The sequence below is a fragment of the Papaver somniferum genome, chromosome 7 (assembly GCF_003573695.1).
Source record: "Papaver somniferum cultivar HN1 chromosome 7, ASM357369v1, whole genome shotgun sequence".
NCBI lineage: Eukaryota > Viridiplantae > Streptophyta > Magnoliopsida > Ranunculales > Papaveraceae > Papaver > Papaver somniferum.
In genome coordinates, this window is record NC_039364.1 from 3,004,271 (window position 1) to 3,029,203 (window position 24,933).

Sequence of the window (24,933 nt, forward strand, 5' to 3'; positions counted from 1 at the left end):
TGGTAAATGGGGTTTAATTAGGTAGTTTATAAATCAATAAAATCCCTCGTTTAATCAGCTGGTTTTCGAGTTGAGTTCTACTCATAGGCTTATGACGAGTTGGGTTTGGTACCCTAACAAATTATAACGGAGAGTTTAACTGATTGAAAACTTTCTGCGATAACCAATAGGAAGTTGTTCCTTTTGAATCACCACTGCCTCGAACATTTGAGAACATGAATTTGGCTGAATAGGGGGGATAGAATTCTTTGCCCAAAAACTACAATTTTGGAGTACTAATGAAAATTAAAATTAAAACTCCAAAAGACCAGATAGGATATGAATCATAAAATTGGTATCACTTACTGTAATTACAGTCTGCTATTGAGTTGTGAGTGGAATGTTTTTGATCTTTTATGTAACTAGTTACATATTTATTATTAAACCACTACAACAACTCTAATTTATACCAAGCCCTTCTTCTACATCCTACCACTTCTATTCAATCACGATTTAAACCCTCCTTTATTTTCTTCGACATAGGGTATCTCTTAACAATTTTTTTGTTGCCTCCTGCCCGGTGCTGCCCCAAAGTCAAATTTTGCTGACTTTGCCTCATGGCCGGCCTTGCTATTTTCCAGGAACAGAAGTCAGAAGCAGATGTTAAAAAATTAAATTTTCGATTTTTAGAAATTCGTTTTGAAATCCGATACCAAACTGATTTTTGGCTTTTCGATTTTTAGAAATTAAAAAACAACTTTTCATGTGCTATCCAAACAGGCTACTAATGTGTACTTAACTTGATGTCCGCTGCCACGGTGAGAGGCGACAGTGAAAACTGACCTAATCAGAAGCTACAAGTATATCCCAACTTTTTAAAGAACTTTTCTTAGTTGTATGAACATCCATGTATGATTCAACATCTGACATCGACTCGTGTCAGATGCAGATTCTTTGTTTTTCATTTTTCTGATTTTTAACTTGGCTCATACACCCGACTCAGAGATATTTGAGTTAGGTAAGTGACTCGTTTTATCACATATTTGAGTGCATCTGAAGTATCTTATAATCCTATTATTTAATAATTTTTGAGTTAGATTCAGATATAATGAACCAGATTTAGACGAGTCAATTGAGTTAGAAAAATCTAAAGATTTAAAGGCCTAGACAAATTAATAAATCTCCCACATTGAACGATGGGTAAACCTCGTTTTTTATTGGCCGAAATAAGCTTTTTATAGCTTGTGTGAAACGAGAGATTATTTGATTGGTTTAAAACTTACAAACTCAAAAGGAAAACTTACAAACGAGAGTTAAATAACTTACCGTGTTTGGAATTTTATGGAAATCCAAATTCAATTAGGAAATCGAATATCTATCATATTAGGATTCTTTTTTCCAAATTAATACATAAAAAGAAAAAGTAAAACTATATATGTTGCACATATTTTTTACGAAAATAAAAGAAAATAAATAAATAAAATCTGCACATATTTTCTATCTTTTTCTCCGCCTATTTAATGCATTAAGATCCGCAACACCAAATTAAAAATACATCACCACGGGGTTAGGCAAAGTCCCGCACATGTCAAATCAAAAATATGGTTAAAAGAAAAACGAACGAGCACAAATAATAGTAAAAAGATACAGACTTGTGTACTAGCTTTGCAGATGAAATATATACATGTGTACATCAGTCAAGGCCAAAGCCTAAACTTACAACTTTTACAGCACACGTATGTGTGTGTATACAATAACCATGGCTTTATTTTTTCGGCATCCACTGCCTGTTAGACGCACCTACTTCCATGAAATAAGTTCAACAAATGTATTTCTCTCTCCAACTTAAACTCCAACTCCATTCTCCGAACCTAGATATTCTTCATCCCTACTAGTGATTAGATCCCTTAGATCCATTAGTTCCCCAGCTTAGTTTCTTAGTTTAGATCCTTTAGTATCTTCCCAATTATGTCTTCCAAAGAACGTTTTATCACCATCGATCGAAAGTTCTTTAGAATAGCATGTAGTACTATCACACCTTATTCAAACATCACCCTCACAGAATTTCATGCAAATGGAAAGTTGAATGGAATATTATCCTTTAGATTAGCAGCAGATTTGCAAAAACTTTTTCATGAAACAGCAAAGAATGGAGACTTAGGAAAGATGGTATGGAAGCATGAAGATAACCAAACATGGTTTTCTGCAACTAAACTCCATAATGTACATGGATATTATCTTCATATCACACTTTCCAGGCCAAATCCCAAAGCTTACCCAATCTCTTTCTATGTTCCTGCTGGTAATCGATTTGAAGGATGGTTTAAGATGGCTTCTGCAATGGAATCCATTATCAACTTCACCGTTTCTTTATCCACACCCAAACCCCATTCACAGAACCTACCCAAAATTCAACATCCACCAGAAATATTCACTAAACCTCACATGTCCTATGCTCAATCCCTGTTTTCTCAGAACAAGTATACTCATCCCAGGAATTTTCATCCCATAACCAAACCTCCAATCAATCATTCACCATTTGTTTGTAGCAAATATGCAGCTCATTGTGATATCCACACAAAGAATTCGAAGTATGGCCAGTTTATACATATTGTTCACGATTCAACTGATATTGGTGAATAGACAAATGCTTTCATCATATCTTCTTCCAAAAGAGTCAGGTCATGGTCGAAGCTAGGGAGAATAATGTGTACTGAGTTACAGATTCAAAAGGCATTTGAATTGTTTCCTATCAACTCCTCACAAGCTATCTTTCATGTAGATGCTGAATTCTCCCAGACAAATTTGGAATTCAAATTCTCTGCATATAATACCACATATTCTGTGTTTCGATGGCATCATCAAGTTTGGGGTTCAAAAGTTGTTCATCAATATGAGTTTAACATCGAAATCTTGGGCGTGCCTTATCAACTGTGGTCCTTAAAACTTATGCATGAAATTGGCAGAATTTGTGGTGAATTACTGTTAATTGATCCTGCAACTCTGAAACTCACAAACTTACGGGCTATGCGTATGAAAATCAGAAATCTTAATGGAATAAACTTTATACCTAGAGTCATTAAGCTCTTTTCTAAAAACCAGATGTTTACAGCTCACATCAATATTTCCGGATCATCTGCAAAGTCTGACTGGAGCTTCATTATCACACCTCCAAGGAATACGGCATCTGTTTTGTTAACTACACAAGATTCGGTGGAAAATTTTAAGGTGAAAAAAAGAAAGTTTCTACACAACAACCCTGATACAACTGGCAGGGACATGTCAAGAGTATTATCTTCTGCCCTAAATATGGATATGGAAATATCTTCGGCTTATTTAGTGGATCCTCAAGTTTATTCAAAACCGTCAGTTATAAAAGGAAACTACAAATCACAGCGCAAGTCTAAGAAGAATAGAAGTCGTAAGAAAAGGAAAAAATCCAAATCCAGACGCGTCAAACAGGTTTGGCAAAAGGTTATTCACCCAGAATTATGTACTAAATTTACGGGAGTTACTGTTGTTGAGTCTGCTGATGAGGTGGTTGCAACCGATGAGATGTATGCTGACATGGAAGTCGACGAGGAGTATTCTGTTGATGTGGCTTCCAGCCCTCCTGCATTCAAAATTTCGATCCCTAAATTCTACCAGGAAACTGCAGCATCTTTTCCTTCTACAATCCTAAATTCTCTTGTAGATGAACTCTTAGCTTTTCCTAATCCCTTATCAATTCAGCCCTCATTACCCATCCCCTCTCTTCCTGCTCTCATACATCTTCTTACATATCCAGGTTCAATCAACCTTACTATATTAAACTCTATTAAACCACAAAAAACCCTACAATTCAATGCACCAACCTGGATGTTGGCAGAAGTTAATAGGCTCTTTAACCTTGGTGTCAAACTTGGCATTAATTTTCTGACGATGCCTAATCATACTACGAGATTTCTTGTTTCCAAAGTTGCAACGTATGGTCCTATTCTTAATCCGATGCCTATTCTACCTATAAAGAAGCAAATTCTAAAAGACTTCGCAGTACAAAACTTTATTTCTCTTGATGAACAAGATAGTATACCTGTGCATGAAGGAAAACAATATGCTTTACCTCTTTTGGGTCTTGAGGATACGTTCTTGTCAACAGAAACCTTAGACTTGCTTGACTGTTGTGATGATTGCACACCTGTATTTCCTCCTGGATTTGAACCTTCAACAGTTGCAACCTCAGTGGAGATTTTCTAGGCCAATTTTGATGCTGTCAATGAGTCACAACCAGTAATCCCACTGAAGTTGCGTAATGAACTAAAGCGACTTGGTATTTCAGTCGAGGTCATTGCTTCTCCTCCATCCAGGACACGAAGGTCAGTTACTTCTAAGGGAAAATTTTGTTTATGATGAGTTTAAAAATTCTAACGTGGAATGTTAGAGGTTTAAATTCAAGTAGTAGAAGAACTGTGGTTCATAAATTGTTACAGATGATTCAAGCTCCAATCATTATACTTCAAGAAACCAAGATGACACATTGTACATCTTGGGACATTAGCCAGATATGTGGTTACAAAAATATGGGCTGGACAATGCAGCAGTCTGTAGGAAGCTCTGGTGGGATGCTCATTCTATGGGACAAAAATATAGTAGATATCAGTGATTCAATAGTGGCAGAGTACACACTATCTGTTCTTTGCATGAACAAACTGGACAAATTTCAGTGGGTACTTACTAGTGTTTATGGACCTAATAATTCAGTTGATAGAAACGACTTTTGGATTGAGCTAGACACGTTTTGTAGATACTGGTCGGATCTTGCTTGGTGTATTGGTGGTGATTTTAACACAATAGCCAAGTGTTCTGGGAAAAAGAACTGTAAGAAGATCACAAGAAGTATGAGGAAGTTTAATGAGTTCGTTGTTGAACATGATATTATTGATTTACCTCTCAAGGGCGCGAGACACACTTGGTCAAATGGAAAAGCAAATCCGATTATGTGCAGATTGGATAGATTCCTTATTTCCTCATCCTTTGAGCAACACTACCCTCTTGTTACCCAATTAGCCAAAGCCAGACCTACCTCAGACCATATCCCACTCCTTTTAGATATTTACGACCCTTCTTGGGGACCTAGTCCTTTTAGGTTTGAGATTATGTGGTTCATGGAGAATGGATTCTTACAATTACTCGAAGATTGGTGGCTTTCTTTTTGTTTTGCAGGTACTCCTAGCACTGTGCTCTGGTTGAAGTTACAAGCACTTAAAGAGAAGCTTAAAGTCTGGAACAAAGAGGTTTTTGGACGTACTGATACTCAACTGAAGAATATTCTCTCTGAAATTCAAACTCTGGATGGACTGAGTGAAGATAATATCTTATCTGAGGAAGAGAGGAATGTGCATCTTCAATATAAATCGGATTTTGAAAAGATTACCAAAATGGAGGAGACTGCGTGGAGAATTAAATCAAAGACGAAATGGTTACAGGAAGGTGACAGAAATACTTCTTTCTTCATCGCCAATGCTTCCGCCAGACATAGATACAACAGAATCAGAAAATTGTATATCGTAAATGAGTTGGTGTCTGACAGGAACAGGTTGCAAGAACATATAGTAGGTTATTATAAATCTATTTTTTATGAGGAACAAGTCATTCGACCCAGTCTTGATGGGATGGTATTTGATCCATTACTAATGTAGAAGCCACCATACTAGAGGAGGATTTCACAGAAGAAGAGATTATGCACGCTATTAGAGATTTAGGGAACGATAAAGCACCTGGTCCGGATGGTTTCCCTAATCTCTTCTTTCATAAATGCTGGCACTTTATCAAGGAAGATATTATGGGGACGGTAAATGAATTTTGCAGTACAGGTACCATTAATTCTAAACATAACTCTACCTTCATTACTCTTGTGCCTAAAAAAGATCATATCGAAACTATTAAGGATGTAGACCTATTTGTCTGCTAACTAGTGTTTATAAGATTATTGCAAAAGTTTCATCTACTAGATTGAAGCTTGTTATGGATAAACTGATTTATCTTGTGCAATGTGCTTATATTGAAGTCAGACAGATTATTGATGGCACACTTATTGCTAACGAATTAGTTGATTCAAGAATAAGGTCTGAAAATCCGGGACTTATTTGTAAAATTGATCTTGAAAAGGCATTTGATAGAATTAACTGGAGATATCTAGAGTTTGTCCTTGTTCAAATGGGTTTTAGCAGGAAATGGTGCAATTGGCTAAGATTTTGTTATTCAACTTCATCTTTCTCGGTTCTTATTAATGGGTCTTCATTCGGATATTTCACTAGTTCAAGAGGTGTTAGACAAGGCTGCCCGGTTTTTCCTCTTTTATTCATCATTGCTATGGAAGGTTTCTCTAGATTTATGGATAGAGCCCATAATCAAGGTCTCTTCAGTGGTTTTTCAGTTTCACCAACTAGATTGTTGTAAACCATCTTCATTATGCGGATGACACTATCTTCTTTTTAGATGATAAAAGAGAAGAGTTACATAACTTGTTCTCTGCTTTACATTGTTTTGAATTCATAGCAGGTCTTAAGGTAAACCCCTTGAAAACGCGTCTTATTGCTGTCGTGACAGTTCATAACTTGTCCATGTGGGCAGAAGAACTTGGTTGTTCAGTTGACGTCCTTCCTTTTGTGTATTTGGGAATGCCCCTGGGAGCAAAATCTGGTTCGATAAGAATTTGGGATCCAATTATTGAAAAGTTTGAGGCTAGACTTTCAGGATGGAGGCGGATCTCTTTATCGAAGGGGGGAAATTAGCACTCTTTAAGTGTATTCTTTCTTCTCTGCCAACTTACTATTTTTCTCTTTTCAAAGCTCCAATTTCAGTTATTAAGCTTCTTGAAAATAAAATGCGGAATTTTCTATGGGAATTTAAAGAAGGAGCAAAGCTTTCTCACTTAGTTAATTGGGATATTGTGCATGCAACAAAGGAAAGAGGAGGTTTGGGCGTGTGTAATCTAAATCTTATGAATTTAGCATTGTTAGATAAATGGTGTTGGCGTTATGGCGTGGAAAAAAACAAGCTTTGGTATAAGATCATAACGGACAAGTATGGAAATGATTATTCCTATTGGATACCGGGTAAAGTTCAACATTCTTATGGAGTGTCTTGTTGGAAAGCTATTGTTGCTTCTGCTTGTCACATTAGTGAGAATTCGACCATTTTCTTCCATTCAGGAGCAAATATTTCTTTCTGGAATGATTGCTGGAGTGGTCAGCAACCTTTATCAATTGCTTATCCTAATCTTTTTAAGTTGTCCAGGAACAAAAATGCTCACATTGCAGATATGATTTCTTATGAGGGAAACTGGAAGTTTGACTTCAGGAGGGTACTTACAAATGTTGAATCTCAAGAGTATGCTGTTTTACTTACTGTCATTGGAGACATTCCACCTCCCCGTGATGGCCTGTCAGACACTCGAAGGTGGAAGCTTCATCCCTCAGGTATTTTTACTATCAAGTCGTTATATTCACATCCGGTGGCAACTAATGGAATCCCAAACTTCCCCTATCATTTCATTTGGGAACCTGAAATACCTCCAAAAATATGTTTCTTGTTATGGTGTGTGATTCACGGCAAGTTGAATACGATAGATAGACTTCATCAAAAAGTTATGAACATCGATAACAATTGTGCTTTATGTGGTGGTGGAGAGGAATCACAGGATCATCTTTTTCTACATTGTAAAGTTGCATATAAAATTTGGTGTCAAATAACACCAAGTACAGGTTGGAGTTAGGTTGTACCGGGTTTAATGAGGAGTTTGGCAGAGACTTGGCATTCATAATTTTATAATATCTATATTTGGAAGCTTATCCCAGCGGCAATCGTCAATTCGATTTGGAGAGAGAGAAATTGTAGGAGATTCGAAGAAAAATACATCTTCAAAACAGATGATGACCTTATATATGAAATCAAAACTTCTATCCTTTTATGGGCTGCGGCTGCGGGACACAGGGTTCACTTAAACTTCTCAAATACTTTGTTATCTAATTGGCAATCCATTTTTGTGTAATTTAGTTTCTGTTTTCTTTGTTCGTTTTTTCTACATCTGGTAGACCTCTTTGTACATTCCTTCTTTCAATAATATCTCCTTTTCGATCAAAAAAAAAAACGCACCTACTTCCAACTTCCTAGCCAGTTGCTACATATTCCGGTATGACTTTCCGTTTCACCATAAAGCTTCAAATTGAGTTCGTAGTAGTCATGAGTGTGGAAACAGTATTGCTAATTGTTGGAGGAGCTACTGCGATATTTGAATGAGATTTTGAACTTGGCCATCCCATGACATGGAGATTAATCTCATCCACTTCATCGAGCACAGCAGCAATTGTGGCCTTCAGTTCAGCAATATCGCAGCAATGTACCAACCCCGCATCAGTAGATGATACAGTTGAAGTTAATACACTCTTTCCTTCGATTCTAGATATCACAACTAAATTGCCAGTTTCGCTTGCTTCTTTCTCTAGACGTTCGATTCCTGCTCGATATGCTGCAGACCCTGTTGTAACCGAGTTGATGCATACGAATCCCTGCTCAATAAAATCGAGTTACAATGAATAATTTTGCTCATAAAATTTTGTTTTTGATATCATACCAGAATTGAAATGACATGGTTTACCTCTTCAGTTCGTCTAATATCTATTCCGACGCGGGTTTCTCCTGGTTCTGGTTTCAACACAATTAAAACCTCTGCTACACCCGGTAAGAACCACAAACGAATTGCAGTTATGGTCTCAATTGGGTTGTAGTTCCTTTGTTTTCCGTAATACGGACGATATTTATCCTGTTAATAAATATGAAAAATGCATATATATTGTTGTAAGAGTTAGTTCCAGGACTGAGTAAGAAATTCCAATCAAAATAAGACTAGTACGTACATAGTTGACGATTTGTTCGGTTTGTATGTTAACAAAGACAAGAGGAGCCCCAGACGAAACTGCTGCAGAGAACCAAGCCATAGACCTTGCAGTTGTTGCGTCAACATTCTGTTCATCTGCCAGAGGCATAAATAGTATGGAGCTAATCACCGTGGATCGAGGGTCAGGTAAGTAGGTATTTACTTTCTCCTTCCATTCATACTTGACTCCTTTTCTGTTGAATCCCCTGGTATCCAAACTTACAACCTTTCGACTCATTTCTGCACCCCGTTAATTACAGTTTATGGTTAGAAAATTAAATAAAACATACGAATGACCCATGCAAAATAACAATTGCATCCGTCTGCAAGTTTACGCGTACGTACCTTGCAATTCGCTACACTGATCTAAGTTAAGATCACCCAAGACAGCAAATTGTCTATCATTACTAGCAGTACGAATAGTATACCGACGTAGGAATCTAGAAGAACGATAAGACACCATGAAGGCCCGAAGCTTCACTAGTTTATTCCCTTCTCTTTTAATTGTCACCCATATTTTTCCATCATTGTTAATACGGCGTTGAAGCCTCCCAAAATGTGACTGAAGCTCCGATTTAAAGGATGTTCCAAAAAAATATCTGTCATCGTTTTCTTTTTCTGAAATACCTACGATAACATCTCCCGGTAGTAACATGGTTTCGTTCCATTCTTCAAGTGCACTGTCTTTCACTTGCTTTGCACAAACAAATGTTCGAAGAACATTTTTTTGCTTTTTTTTTTCTGAACATCATTGCTGCCCATTAATTGCAATTCCAGTAAGCAGAATGACATTTAAGGTTGTGCTATTTTTTTTTGCCCTGTTGGTGAGAAACAAGAAATCTTGTTCATGTTTAATACATAAGCAAAGTATTATCTTTGATCGGATTTTACAAGATTTTAAGGTTTAGGTTTGTACGTCCATGAGAATTAGATTTTGTTTTTTTTGTTCTTTGGTATTAACTAATTCCAAAGGAATTTGTCAACTTGGTTGACATGTTCTATATTTTGTCCATGGATTGTTAATAGGATGAGTGCAAAATAATTCTAAACTACCCCATGGTTTTATCAAAGATATTCCAACACTAGAAATGTCGATGCAAATACAATGACATTCTACTCCTACCACCGAAAAAATTACGGATTTTTTCCGTGTAGAAATTTTGGGGACACATGACTTGATCTAAGTTCTGAATATCATAAATTATTTTATCGAATTTTCTTAAGTTAACTGTAAAAGTTCTTCGAGGTAAATCTCAGGAGAAACTGCAGTAGGTAAATCATTTTGGAGGATAGTTATTTTAGCATGGATGACGAAGATTTTGATTTTGAAGTTTTAGATTGACTTTGAATACACAACAGAGAATGCACAAGCAAAAAAGAACATCCCCCATGATTTACACCTAAAAAGAGAAAGCGGGACTAGCAATGTAGCATCATTTGTTAACTTTATTTAGGGGTTGCACCAACTCGTAAAGACAAACTCATTGCATTAGCCATGATGTCTATTTTCTTCTTTTTTATCACCTTTTTTTGTACCTCGGTTTTATACAAGAAACAGAATATCATTGTTGAAATCGGATCAGATTAGCAACCACTTTATCCTTGTCCGTTGATCTATTTTAGAACCACTATCCTTGGATAAGCTTAGAACCTATATGTTTCCTGATTTGGAAGTTCCTAATCCATCCTCTCTCAATATCATTTCCTCTTATGTTGCCATCAAATTAAGGTTCAAGTCAAGCTCATTCAGTCTTTCGAATGAAGCAACAAAAACGCTGTATATTCGCAATTATCATGTAAAATTGAAATTTGTAAGTACCTTGATTCATACACGTCCATTCTCTTTGTGCTCGTTACCCATTTACAGAAGCAACCCCATAGGCTTTCACCTTCGCGTCTCTTTAAAATTGCAAACATGCTAAAATTATGGTTTATCAATTGTCAGGGGCTCCCAAGCATTCAATTATCTGTAGCTGATAATTGAAAGCTTTTCCCAATTATCTGAACTGATGCGGACTCGAAGAGATGATAAGTTTTGAAACGAACTAATACGCTGACACCTTAAAAGGGAAAAAGATTATAAGAAAAATAGGCAGGGCCTATACTGAATATTAGAATGTTTTGAATGCTCTGACCAGACTCAAAGAGAGCAAAATGCTAATCAGGACTCAAATTAAATGTTAAGTTTGTTATGATATCTCTATTGTCACTAGCCAGGTTTTGAAGATCATAATTTCGGCATAATCAAGGTAGTCAATATCGGTTGTATATGCCAGTATTAATAGGTTTTTATCGGGTACTGGAAAATATCTATGCGATATTGAAAATATCGGCGATACAAAGATGGATCGACAATATCGGTTGTACAGGACGGTACGGACCGACATATCAGTTTTACTTATACACCGATAATATCGGATTTAGTGAATAAATTTTCCATCAATATGCATCTAGTATTTACAAACAACTAAAACGTTAATTGGAGAAGGTAAAAAGTCCTAATATATTTATGATATAAAATAAACGACTATATGGTAGGATATAAGATGGAAACCATATTTGGATTGCAAGACAGGGAAATATAAGATAATAAGAAAGATTTACTGGCATAATGGGACAACAATCACAATGCTGGTGAATAAACCACCTTGTATTTTGGAAATTTGAGGTATATGCATCATTCTTAATATTTTTTACTATGTTTTTATAAATATTTGAAATTCTAATTCCAATGATGTATCACCTGAAATAACCAATATTATCTTTTGTATAGGTGTATCGGATCCGGCGTATACCATACCGATACGCAATATTAACTACCTTGGGGATAATAAAGCTAAATTGTTAGTTTCAATATTTTGATTTTTGTTTATAACTTGAATATTAACTAAGACAAAAGAAACCAATTCGGTTTTATCTTCATTAACTCCTTGATAAGAGGCATGGTACCATACTGGGAACCTTCCTTGAACAACATCTTGATAGAGTGATTTGAAATTTCTGAGGGTTTTCATGTCTTCAGCTTTAATGGAAACATTCATTCGCTTCATTTATTAGCACGACGGAGTGCTGGATTAGCTCTTGTCCAGAGTACATCATGTCCACCGTGTCCATGATATCGTATATTCCCAATGCAGTTCTCCCTGCAAAGCCAAAGTCCATCACAACAATAAAGATATTTTGGTAATTAGGATACTTAAGGGTGCATGATTTAATAGTTGTCTCAAAACTTTGTATCTCATTGAACGAGAAATTACTATTATGCAGATAATCAGTTTTTTTGTAATTCATATTTGAAAAAACGGGGGTCTAACAACCACACCCAATATTTCGCTTGTCAATCTGTATGTACTAACTCCAATATACTTTTAAGAGAATTAACTAGACAGTCAGACTCAATCTTAAGAAAAGTATATGAAAGATCTCACACAGAAAAGTCTATTTATAGATAAATCTCTCTCCCACGGATATACCTATAAGTTTTGTTCCGTCTTTTGATAAATCAAGGTGAACAGGAACCAATTGATATAGTGGACTTATATTCCCGAAGAACAACCTAATAATATCAATCACCTACAAATAATCTTAATCGTATGGTAGCGAAACAAGATATTGTGGAATCACAAACGATGAGACGAAGATGTTTGTGACTGCTTTTTATCTTGCCTATCGAAGATTAAATCTCGAGCCAATCTTAGAGAATATAATACTCAATCACGATAGAAAACAACAAGATCAGAACACGTAACTACAGAGATGATAGTTGGGTATAGCTTCACAATCCCAATGAATTTTTTAAGTCGTTAACCTACAGGGTTTTGGGAAAAACCTAAGGTTAAAGTATAATTGAATCTAGTCGCAACTAGTATCACACAGGAGGTGTGGGGATTAGGCTTCCCAGTTGCTAGAGTCCTCCTTTATATAGTCTTCAAATCAGGATTTGCAATCAATGTTACCTTGGTAACAAAGCATTCAATATTCCGTATTATATGAAAACATGATTAGACTCAAGCTAATATCTTTCAACTGTTAGATCGAATTTAGCTTGCTACACACAAATGAAAAGTGACTTCATTTAGATATGAGTAACAGTACCTAAAAGTGTACACCTTTGTTGGCTCAACAATAAGTAACCCAAGTTATCCATATGAACACTTTCATATCAACCATATTCATCTTAACCATAACTGGTTCAAATGACTCAAATAAAACTAGTTCTAGAGTTGTCCAATTGTTTATATTCTCATAGAAGTATACAAGACACAATTGAAGCAAAATTGATTTTGATTCACTCGAATAAATTAATGAACCTTATAGTCACGGTTTTCAAAAAATTGTATTCCTTATTATATATATAAATGTATTAGTTCATGAACAAACCGATTTTAGAACATAATTTACCCAAGTATGCAAACGGGTATGCATACCTAATTGGCCATACCAGTAAGAGAACTGGTACACATACCACCAAACTCAGTTAAGTCCCGGAACTTGAACCTCAGGCCAGTACGCGTACCGGTATGCGTACTTAGTTCTCGGACCTCCACTAAACCAATCAGTAGGCATACAGGTATGCATACCATGGTTCCCGGACTTGGAATAACTGGCAACAGTTAGCATGCAAGTACGCATACTGTGATATATCCAATCATGGTTATTTGTTCGAAACTCCCATTTCAATCATTGAAATATTCACGGAAGATGGGAATAGCTGTCTCACACAAACTATTAGTTTCAAAGCAATTTTCAAGTGATTGAATGATCAATACGAAGCATTCCAAGTCTACATCAAATGACTGTCTCACACAAGTCATGTAAGATGTTACCAGGCGATTTTTACATGATCATCTTTTGACTTTCGTCAAGAATATAAGATGAACTTGTATACAGTGAAAGCTTACGAACACATATTTCAAGAAATAAGTTACACTCAGCTCCAAATCTCAAATGTGTATAATCGAAGTCTATATAGCTATACGACTTTCGCCTCAAATAGGAGATAGAGCAGATAGACTTTTGAGTAATAGATGAGTTCAAGTCTCGACATACCTTTTGTTGATGAAGTTCAAAAAGCTCCCTTAGTAGTTTTTCTTCTTCAATCGATGAACGTCGTGGAGTCTAATGCTTAACTACACTTACTATCCTAATCCGAGACTTATCTATAAGTAGACTAGAAATCAAGGCTTATAGTTTTGGCAACTAAACTTGACAAACAAGATTCAGATATCAACGTTAGCTAGTTTGACCGAGAAATACTCTAACAATATTATTCAGAATGTGATTTTGTAGAGAATGAACTATATGATGTTCACATAGGTTTATTCTTATGACAATATAGCTTTATTTCCAGTAGCATAGGTAGTTATCCAATGCCTTTTATCGGTATTGGAAGTGAACCAATTGTTTATCCAATCTCTAATAATGTTGAAGTTTTCAAATTCATTATGGTTTACTCCACACAGATCATTCCGCACTTTTTCAACAAAAGGAAAACTCATGAATATGATAGATGTGTCATGGTTTCCTCTATACTCTCGCAATAATTTGCATATAGGGTCAGTGTAATGCAATATTCCGTTTTTTTCCTTTTTTGGGAGGATGCCATGAGCACATTTACATACATGAAGGTACATCCGATTTTCAAATATTTCTCCAGTCCGCATTCTAAGCATGCATCATTGTTGTATTTTTGTGTAATATCTGAATGGTAAAGCGATTTGACAGTAAAGTGATACCAACTCTTAGTTAGGGTCCTGAAATTTGACCTTCTTCATCTGGTTCAATATCAATGTTGAGGATAGCTAACATTTCCTTCTGATTGAACAGTTCATTTATCTTCTTAATGTCATATAGCCAATCAGCTGGTTTGTTGAGTTGGATGTCTGAGTCATAGATCCACTTATAATCTCATAGACAAATGTAGTTTCCATTCCTAACCTTCAATTTTTTATATTTCTAGATGTTCCCCAAGACCTTCGACGGTGCTATTCAAGATCAAAGAGTCTACTAATTGGTGTAGTATTCATTTTCATGATATTTTTGTCCTAATTTTATGTTTTTTTCATACATCATTTGATACCAAAGAGATTTGTTTTGTCTTGTGTCAGTCTCCAACCTATTTTTATGATTATATAGTTTTTGAAAAGATCCTTGTTGATCAAGCACGATCCTCCTAAATCTGTTAGTTTGTAGATGGAGTCCCAAGCCTTTGGATGGTAACCTTTTGGATTGTCTATTTCCTCTAGGATATAAGTCCCTTGAATTCTGTTTAATTCCTGACGTGTTTGCTTTGGAAGTTTGAAGCAATTCATCTGATATATGCTAGAGATAAATGTTAAATTGTAGCTCTGCCCACCGGGTTTAGGAGTTTGTTTCTCCATCCAACCAATCTGTGTTTGATTTTTCCTACACAGGGTTTGATTGAGATAATCTTTCTTTTGTTGGTGAAAAGAAAACATTTCATATACTCTGCATTGATATCAATCATTTTCTCTCCCATGAAGTTGCTTATTTTAATGCCAAAGTCATTCGTCAGTGTTCTTGCTGAAGAAAATGCCAGAGTTGTTGAAGTTGATAAGTTGACCTGAAATATCATCTTGAAGATGTCAACTAGGTTATTGCATTTACCATATTTGCATTATAGAAGACCATGCAATTATCAATAAAGAGAAGATGGTCGGTGAAAGGATAAATTTTACAAATCTTGATACCAAATATGAGACCAACGTTTTCAGCATGATTAAAAGTTCTTGATAGATCATGCATGTAGAAAGTAAGACGTATGAAGATACATAATCCCCTTGCCTGAGGCCTCTAGATGGGATGAAGTAGTCTCGTGGTACTCTGTTTTCCAAGACTGCCAGATTGGTGGTGGATGTACATTGTTGAACTAATTGGAATCTTTTCTTTCATTTTTTTGTATTCATATTATGGATGATTTCATGAGGAATGACAAATGTTATTAGAGATTTATCTTCCAGGACAAAAGCAGATTGGTATAGGGATATGATTTTGTTAAGCAGAGGTATATTTTTTGGGTTATAGTGTTGGATATTATTTTGTAAGTAATATTCCAAACGCTGATGAATCTGAAATGAGGTTGAATTACTAATATTACGGATGAGAGAAAGAAAGGTAGAATTTATTTCGTCAAGCATGTAACCAGAGATGAGGAAGTTCTGAACCATTTGAATGATGTCCTCACGGACAATATCCTAATAAGCTTGGAAGTTTGGAAGGAAACATTAGAACATGAAAAGGTTGTTTTTCATTGCCACAGCATTGGGGGTGGCATTTAGTAATGTGTTTCGTGGCTAGTGATGGAGGTAGGACTCAGATTAATAATCTCTAAGTCGAAAATGTTGTTTTCAACGACATTTTATTTATTTATTTAGCAAGATATTATAGCAAAACTAATTTTTTTATAATTTATATATAACCTATAGCCAAGCGAAATGTTGCATCATTGTGCTTGGCCTAATTGTACATTAGAATTTTTTTTTTCTTGATTTTGAATATAATGTAATAATGAAAGGCCCGGTACTTGTGTACCCTTTGGATTCTTTGAATAATGCATAATGCAACCAAGACAGTGCGCATGCGCAGCTAATCTACACACATAATCCGTGCTCCCTTGCCTGCCACTGTTAATCCATACCAACCATTATCATGCTTAGTTGGTAGTATGCATCTCACCACCAATATTGTTTAGCTTCGCTAATAGATACAAACCAAACACAAAACCAACACTCTATGCGCATGGTTTCTGAGTCTACAAGATTAGCTTCATTGCTAACACCGAAGATCCTGTCCCACTACCATTATCCCTAGACGATAAACGTACCCCTTATCAGTTGAGCAGCCAGTACACAGGAATTCTACTGCCTCGTGTCATGAGCGCACACCGCGAGATCATCATTTTAGAAACTCTCCATTCCAGTGGGACCCACTAATAGAAATTTTGGATAAAGCAACTAATTTATTTTGTCCCACTTAATTTTTTTCCTTCCTTCCATTCCATAGCACTCACTCTAGTCTTCTTCTTTTTTTTCTCTGTAATTATTATTCCATTAACCTTCATCTTCTTCTTCTTCTTTCTTCCATCAGATTTTCTTCTGCTACTCACTGTTTTCTCCAGTTTTTTCTGTATTCATTTTAATAAAATCTCAACAGCAATTTGCAGAAGAATCTCTGTAAGTGATGATAATTTAATGAGACGTAGCAGCAGCATTTAAGACCTCTTCTGTTCTGCACGGAAAATTAACCGTTTTCTGTTCCCCTTCTCAGACTCTCTCTGTAAAATCACATCCTCCTTCTTCTTCGATGAACCTAGAGAAAGAATCTAGCTAGAGACAGACAGACATGTCTTGTGATCATCTCCACTTCCAGATGTGAAATCATTCAATGCATTTTCAGAGTCTTTACTCAAAAACTTGAAGAATCACACCTTTTTGTTGCTGCTGCAGTTTCAGAAGAGAAGTGTAGTCTTTTCTCTGTAAAAAAAATTAATTTTCTGATCATCAGTACTTTAAGAGAAGAAAAACAAATCCAAACAGGTTTGCTGATTTCATTTTCATTTCATATTTAGCAAATTTTTGTCGAGCTTGAATTTGATTATCGAAATTTCCTACTGAAATTCAGGTTCCATTGCAGCAGAAGAAAATGTTGAACTGATTTTGAATTCAATTCTTTGTAATCAGAGTTAATCGATCTTCAATTTAGCAGAGAACATCATCACCAAGGTGGGAAATCTCTAGATTATAACTTTAAATTCTGATTTTTTTTAATGTTAATATTCGATTCTGATTTCGTTGATCTTGAATTTTGCAGTTGAATTACTGATTTCTCCATAAAATGCTGACTTGCATAGCTTGTTCAAAGCAACTAAGTAACACAGTCGATCGAGACAATGACAAACAATCCATTAAAACGCTCACATCTCAGATTAAAGACATGGCATTAAAAGCATCAGGTGCATACAGATGTACAAAACCATACGAACGATCAGAATCAGGAGGACCGGCAGCGGCAGAAAAATGTCAATGTAATAATAATAATAGTAACAGCTCGTATGGGAGAAGTGCCAGTACAAATTCAACGATGACGCCCCGGTGGGGTAAAGAAATGGAAGCACGATTGAAAGGTATAACAAGTACTAGTAGTGGCGGCTGCGGTGGTGGTGGAGGATCATCAGGGGAAGGAACGCCGTCACCTTCATCACTGAGTCACCACCATCAACACAACCGAGTTGGATCATTGAGTCACAGAGTTGTTTCTGCTTCTGCTTCTTCGAATTCGATTGTGTTTATGGAAGAAGATGAACCCAAAGAATGGGTTGCTCAGGTTGAACCGGGTGTACTCATCACTTTTGTTTCAATGCCACAAGGTGGAAACGATTTGAAACGGATACGATTCAGGTGTGTCTTTTTTTTCCTTCTCCTGTTCAAGTCAAATGTTTATAGTGCTTGCCACCACGTTATTTCTGTATCAATTTTGACTAATTGGTCAAAAAGTGGCCCGACCAACGTGGCACTGTGTCATCGTTTGTGGGACCCACCACTAGACATTTTCTGCCGGAAATGCTTACAGAATATACTTGTAGAGTCTGGATTCTTACACCCTTGGTACATTAATTGAACTTAGCTTGGAACTTCAGGAGGGTCAGTAGTCACTCACTTGTATTTGAAGAAAACCATGAAAACTGTTTTTGTGTTGGTTTTAAGAATGTGCTGCAATAAAAATAAAATTTTACAAACGTTTAGCTGATGTTTGGATGCCGTGATCGGAACCCGAATCATCGCTATTCAGAAATGTGTATGTTTTTTCCTATTTCAAAATGTGAACTAACCTGTCCGTGATTTTCTTGTTTTTTTTTTCTCTTTTGTTTTTGCTGACATTTATCTTATCAAATGATACTATTTTGTTTCTGGATAAATAGATACTATTATATTTCCATAAGAAACAACGATAGTATCTCTCTTCCAGTAAAACAAAATGAGTGCAATTTAGAGTTAAGCCGGTAAATTTGAATCAGTTTAGAAGAACACAATTTAGTGTTAGACAAGTAAATTCGAATCAGTTTATTGTGAAAAAGATTGTCTATTCGAACAACCCAAAAATCGTATAGATACATAGAGAGTTGGCTCGGTCATTCAGAAAACATAAGGGATTTTTTTGAGTTTATACGTGTTTATACGGTTTTTGCATTCAGAATGTACAGTTCTGAATTTTTCAATTTTCAGAAAACATAAGGGATCTTTTTGAGTTTATACGTGTTTATACGGTTTTTGCATTCAGAATATACAGTTCTGAATTTTTCAATTCTTAACCCTTTGCTTGGAACATGGAAAATTTTGGGGTTTACAAAATCTTTAGGAACGTTGAACTTATGAGTGTGAATTCTGAGCCATCAATTTTACTTGAAAACACTCAATTTGCGGAGGTGGTGGACTGGTGGTGGTGGGTGGGAGTGATTATAGGTTAAGTTACCAAAGGGGGACAAGCGTAATGATAACATGTTTCACCTTTTATAATTTTCACATTCTGGTGGTAAGACAAAAAGGAATCGTTGGATCGTCTTTCTAGGAAGACAAATTGAAGTGTCATTTTGATTTCTTTTCTAGTACGTGCGCACGCGGGAATTGGGTAGGTCCCACCACTTATCTAGGTCCCACAAGTTAAATTCCCGTGGGTCCCACTTGGGACAGGATGTCGCGAAGTGCATCAAGTTTTGATGGGACGTTACTACATGAAACTGTTGCTTTCTATCAACGTCAAATTTATTCATTGTATTTTTTCTTCGTGGTGGACCGGAGCCCGTGGGCTTCGAGCCTACCAGTGGGAGGCGCGTGGGTCTCGGGCCTACTCGTAGGATGTGTTCTAGAGTGTCAAAATTTTGTTTGGTCGAATTTTGGATCTGTTCTAGACGGTGAGTACTGCTTATGGTTTTACTTTGGAGTTTTGCTACATTCCTCCGATACATCTTGAGTTTTTTCCAAGAATTTATGAAATGGCTGAAAGTTGGTTATGAAGATTGTGCACCACTTATTGTCACGTCGAGCAATTAAATGTATTGCCATGTTATTGTTGGACTTCACGCCCAGGTCTAGAATTGTTGTTTGTTTTTTAGGATTATAAAATATAGACCCAATTACCTAATGTAGCATTTCAGCTAATTAAATTCATTACTTTTACTAATTTAATCTTTAATCTATCTAACCCTATCTTAATGGAAGGATGACCAGTATTGCAATACCTTCCTCACCAAATACTTTTCTTTCATCATGTTACGTAACTTATATTTGGAATAGTTTAGTTCTAAGCGTACTGCTTTATCAAACAATGTTTGGCAAAACAAGTACTTTTGTAGGAAAAGCTAGTTGTGACTGACATTTTTAATTGGAAGTGGTGGAAACTAGATGCATGTATTTTTATTTTTGATCGGTAAAACTAGATGCATATATAGATGTGTGTTGTGGCATTTTTAAAGTGGTGTTTTGATTTATAACGCTGGCAAAATCGTTTGGAGTTGAACATATACGATTTCATTGTAGAAAAAGAATAGAGAAATTAGCAGATAGCTCCATACCTCCATACCGTGCGTGAGAAAACAGTTTTCCTTTTCACATTTCAAATTTTGAAATTTAAATTCGTAGGTCAAGAGGAAAGGAAAGAACAAACTTTTGTGATAGGCGACTTCCACTTTGCTTTCCTTGGGCTTTCTTTCATTCTTTGTTCTTTTCTTTGCTATGTGGAAATTAATCACAATGTCTTTGTCTTCTAGTTTCCTGCTTTTGTGTTTCTTTAGTTTGAACTTAAGGGAATGAAGTCCAGGTTACTCTATGAATAAAACTAAAATAACAAAAAGAAAGAGCCAGCATATAGTCATAGATACAAAAGAGAATCATTTTGATATTGGTCTAGCCGTATAGAGTAGTACATAGCGTATTTTGGAGACCCTGAAATTATGGACTTGACTTTTGGTGGGACATTTTGTCTCTTTTGGTACCGAAATATAAAATTCATACTTTAAATTGATTTCAAACATTATACAGGGCTTTGGTAAAAATGATGCACACCGATGTTATTGAATTGGGGTTTTGTTGTGTGGGTTTTATTTAAACTTGGTTCACTTTTTACTTGGTTTAATGTTATTTGAGGCTTTTAGGATAGATTTGTCAAGAGCTGTGCATGATTGTATATTGGTCGTCAAAATGTTGTTATTGATAGTTTTGTTGCTTTTATTAGTCGCGAGATGTTCAACCGATGGCAAGCTTCGAGATGGTGGGCTGACAACCACGATAAAGTCATGGAACTATACAATGTTCAGAGGCTTAACCGCCAAGCTTTTCCACTTCCCACTCCTCCAAGATCAGAAGATGAGGTGAGCTACCATCCCTGGATGTTTCTGATAGAAATATGGTCTGTCGTAGTTTCTTAGACGAAAAGGTGATTGCAAGTGTATTGCACAAATCCTTCGATGTATATTGATGTTTTTTGTTAAACTGAATTATGGAAATGCCATATTGCTGTCTTTTAGAGCTCAAAGATAGAATCTATGGGGGACAGTCCAATGACACCACCGTTAAACCAAGAGCGCTTACCTCGCAACTTACAAGTCCCGATGGGAATGGGTTATTCATCTTCAGATTCACTTGATCACCACCCAATGCGTACACGGCAATATTATGAACCTGGTCCTGCTTCAACACCGAAACTCTCCAGTCTTAGCGGGACAAAAACTGAAACCACCACTTCTTCGATGGATGCTTCTACTATGAGGACTAGCTCATCAAGGGAAGCTGACCGCTCTGGGGAACTCTCACTGAGCAATGCCAGTGACCTAGAGACAGAATGGGTTGAACAAGACGAGCCTGGTGTTTACATTACCATAAGATCAGTCCCAGGAGGCACTAGGGAGCTAAGGCGTGTTAGATTCAGGTGAGAATATTCTCTGAACACCACATAGGACTTGTTTCACACCGTAAACATGAAATTACTTGTCTCATTAGCAAGGTTGTACATCTATGGAATGTATTTATATTTTACTAATCAAATATTTGCGTCATTTTTCTTCTGTGGCCTGGTGTGCAGCCGAGAGAAGTTTGGGGAGATGCACGCAAGGGTATGGTGGGAAGAAAACAGGACAAGGATACGCGAACAGTACTTATGATTAGAAACTGGTAAGGTGATGGGAATAAAAGCAAGCCGCTAGCTCCAAATGGGCTACCCTTAAATGTTAATTATAGTTGTTGCCGCAGTAAGAAGATTGCTCTTTCTTATTTAGTCCATGCAATTCATATCTCTATCTATTTCCATATAAGCTTTGATTATGTATTTCAATGGCATAAGTTGAGTATCTGGAAAATTTACTGGTCAGTGCCAAATTTTGGGTCACAATTCAGATGCTGGCTAACAATGCTTGTCCAAGTTCCAAGAACATAATTAATAGAAACTCATATGACCAGAAACTATCAACTAAGGCAGCTTAATGCGAGCCAATAACTGATCTTGCATAAACAGTTATTCACAGTACAGCTTAAGGAGACTTCCTTAAGAATTCAAGCAAAGCTTCGTAATTGTGATAAGATGACCCTTCACGACTAACACTCTTTTGAGCCATCTCTGCAACCTTTGCTGTGGATTTCATCAACTCTTCTCTCTTACCACCCATCATTTCCCTAATCAGCTTCTCCACGGTCGATCTGTTACAATTATCTTTCATGTCCATTCCAATTCTCCATACCTCAATGACATACCTACTGTTAATCTGCTGATCCGCTAAATGTGGCCAGCAAACCATGGGTACTCCAGCAACCATGCTTTCAAGAGTCGAATTCCATCCGCTGTGAGTAAAAAAACCGCCAACAGCTGGATGATTCAACACCTCCTCTTGCGGTGCCCAATCCACCGTGTAACCTCTCTCTTTTGTTGCCTCAACCAGCTCCTCCGGTATTTGACTCTCCTCGCCGTCCTTGGCAAGAAGGGAATCCGGGCGTCTAACACACAAGAATCTATGACTGCAATTAACCAGTCCATACCAAATCTCCAACCGTTGCTCCTGAGTTACCGTGGCTGTGCTACCAAAGCTCACGTAAACTACAGATTTCTCTGGCTGTTTATCGAGCCAAGTCATGCAGCTTCTATCTTCTGCATACAAACTTGCATTTGAGGAAACAGTTAAAGAAGAAGATAGTGGTTTAGAAGAACGGGTTCATTTCGAAAATACTGTTTTAGAGTCTAGCGACTTAGAAACAATAGTCTTGGAAGAAGAAGATAGACCCGTAGAGATGAGTAAAGATGCACAACCTGATAATAACTTAGAAGAATCTCTTGAATATTTTAAGGACTCTGAAGATACGGAAATTCAAGAAATAATTAGAGGTCTATCTAGAAAGTTTTGGGGGTGATTATCACTTCCCTAGTGCCTTACCTTTAACTCTAAGAAAGTCCCCACACTTAGGACTTGATATCCGTGCCTCGACCATTTTACAAGATTACCTTCATACTCGTTTTCCCGAGCCTAATGATGTCCATGAAGGAGTTCAGTCATTAGAAACCCATCCTCTGGTTGATGTGGTTTGCCCAGGCTATGATCCTCAGATTGACTTTGTTTTCCCACCAAATAGTTTTCTTCCAACTGTAGGAACGTTTATATTCCAAATGTGTCGATTATTAAGTTGTGAGACTAAACCTAAATGCTTTAGGAAATTAGAATCGACACATTTGCTTAAGAATGACCACTACTCTCATTTTGGTCAATTATGTAAGTCAAATCTTATTGACTTAGAGGATCCTCAGTTATTTAGGTTATTATTGTGCGCTTCTAAGATCATATTTGAGTTTTTCCAGACTCTAGGACCTAATGATTCGGATCCCACCTATGAAGAAACGCAGACAATGAAAATTTTCTATTTAGACCCTTTCATAGAACCTGAACCTGAACCACAATTAGATATAAATATCTTAATCAGGAAACTAGATAAGGGCATGTTATCCTTGTTCACTTTCTTGGGTTATTGTAGTTTCCTTTGGTCAGCTCTTTTTGGTTTTGAAGACCCATAGTTATTTAGGTTGTTACTTTTTGATTCTATGAGGTGACTAATTCCTTCCGATGTCTGGCTGAAGACTTTAAACTTAGCACTTCTTGAGAGGTAACCCAATCTCATGCAATACGGTAATATCTTTCCTTATCTCTTTTGCTTCAAATGGTAACAGTTTCTCCTTGTTCATGCTTTTAATTTCATCTTTAGAACATTGAGGACAATGTTAGAATTAAGTTTGGGGGTATGGGAGAAACATTTTAGTTGCAGTATGAATAAATAAACTCCAGAGCCTAGAAATTTATGCGTATTTAGGATGGCACTAACCAATCTAATGGATGGAAGCATTTTGGTTGTAGGAGTTGAGGAACCAATCTGAATAGATGGAAACATCTAAAGAGTCTATTCATAAAAGCACAGAGCTCAGGTGTTAGAAATAACATGATAGTTTCACCATATCTCGCTGAGTCCTTTTCACTTCTATTTTTATTTTGTTTTTAAACCATGTTTCTCTAAGTGATAGGTGGGGCCCACGATTCAAGTTGTTACCAATGCTAGGATGGATTAGAGTGATTGAGTTACCAAAAAAAAATAATTGAGACCAGACCATTCGACCAAAAGGAAGATTCAATAAAGTCGACCACTGGTACCCTGGTATATGTCAGTTGTGTTGACCTAGAGTTAGGTTATCGACCACTGGTACCCTTGTATATGCCAGTGTGTTGATATTAGTCAGACTAGTATCTCAATCCATTAGGATAGGTTCATTTTGGCGGAGGCCTTCAGACAGATATGGGAAACGTCGCTCACTTAGTAAACATGAAAACCATCTATGTTTTTCTATATCCATCTCTTAATCTTTCCATGTGATTAGTTTGACTCCGACTATGATGTCCATAGTGCAACTATCTGAGTAGAGCTCTGTCACTTATATATGAATTTTAGTATGCTTGAGTGCAAACTCGTGTACATCAATTGGAATTTCGCATCAGGGTA

The 24,933-nt window shown here is 36.5% G+C and overlaps 3 protein-coding genes across 3 annotated transcripts; 1 reads left to right on the forward strand and 2 right to left on the reverse strand.

The window, feature by feature from the left end:
- Nucleotides 1–8,180: 8,180 nt before the first annotated feature.
- LOC113293904 lies at nt 8,181–9,551 on the reverse strand. The gene is made up of 4 exons (XM_026542347.1): nt 9,242–9,551; nt 8,877–9,136; nt 8,618–8,782; nt 8,181–8,528 (listed from the first exon to the last, which is right to left on the reverse strand). Exons 1-4 carry the CDS (start codon nt 9,549–9,551, stop codon nt 8,181–8,183), a joined length of 1,083 nt encoding a protein of 360 aa, XP_026398132.1.
- Nucleotides 9,552–16,922: 7,371 nt separating this feature from the next.
- Nucleotides 16,923–22,217, forward strand: LOC113294539 (protein Brevis radix-like 4). Its single transcript, XM_026542931.1, has 6 exons — nt 16,923–17,451; nt 17,537–17,637; nt 17,726–18,312; nt 21,143–21,278; nt 21,435–21,835; nt 21,989–22,217. Exons 3-6 carry the CDS (start codon nt 17,750–17,752, stop codon nt 22,065–22,067), a joined length of 1,179 nt encoding a protein of 392 aa, XP_026398716.1. The 5' UTR covers nt 16,923–17,451; nt 17,537–17,637; nt 17,726–17,749; the 3' UTR covers nt 22,068–22,217.
- Nucleotides 22,218–22,433: 216 nt separating this feature from the next.
- LOC113293905 (7-deoxyloganetic acid glucosyltransferase-like) lies at nt 22,434–23,030 on the reverse strand. Its single transcript, XM_026542348.1, has one exon. It carries the CDS (start codon nt 23,028–23,030, stop codon nt 22,434–22,436), a length of 597 nt encoding a protein of 198 aa, XP_026398133.1.
- Nucleotides 23,031–24,933: the final 1,903 nt, after the last annotated feature.

Bases quoted from the DNA above. Each gene is read 5' to 3' on its own strand.
- LOC113293904 (XM_026542347.1), bottom strand. From the start codon at position 9,551: ATGTTACTACCGGGAGATGTTATCGTAGGTATTTCAGAAAAAGAAAAC. The intron at 9,137-9,241 runs GTACGTACGCGT...AACGGGGTGCAG, and splicing joins TCAGTGTAGCGAATTGCAAG to AAATGAGTCGAAAGGTTGTA. The intron at 8,529-8,617 runs GTAAACCATGTC...TTTATTGAGCAG, and splicing joins ATATTAGACGAACTGAAGAG to GGATTCGTATGCATCAACTC.
- LOC113294539 (XM_026542931.1), top strand. From the start codon at position 17,750: ATGCTGACTTGCATAGCTTGTTCAAAGCAACTAAGTAACACAGTCGAT. The intron at 18,313-21,142 runs GTGTGTCTTTTT...TGCTTTTATTAG, and splicing joins TTGAAACGGATACGATTCAG to TCGCGAGATGTTCAACCGAT. The intron at 21,279-21,434 runs GTGAGCTACCAT...GCTGTCTTTTAG, and splicing joins CTCCAAGATCAGAAGATGAG to AGCTCAAAGATAGAATCTAT.
- LOC113293905 (XM_026542348.1), bottom strand. From the start codon at position 23,030: ATGACTTGGCTCGATAAACAGCCAGAGAAATCTGTAGTTTACGTGAGC.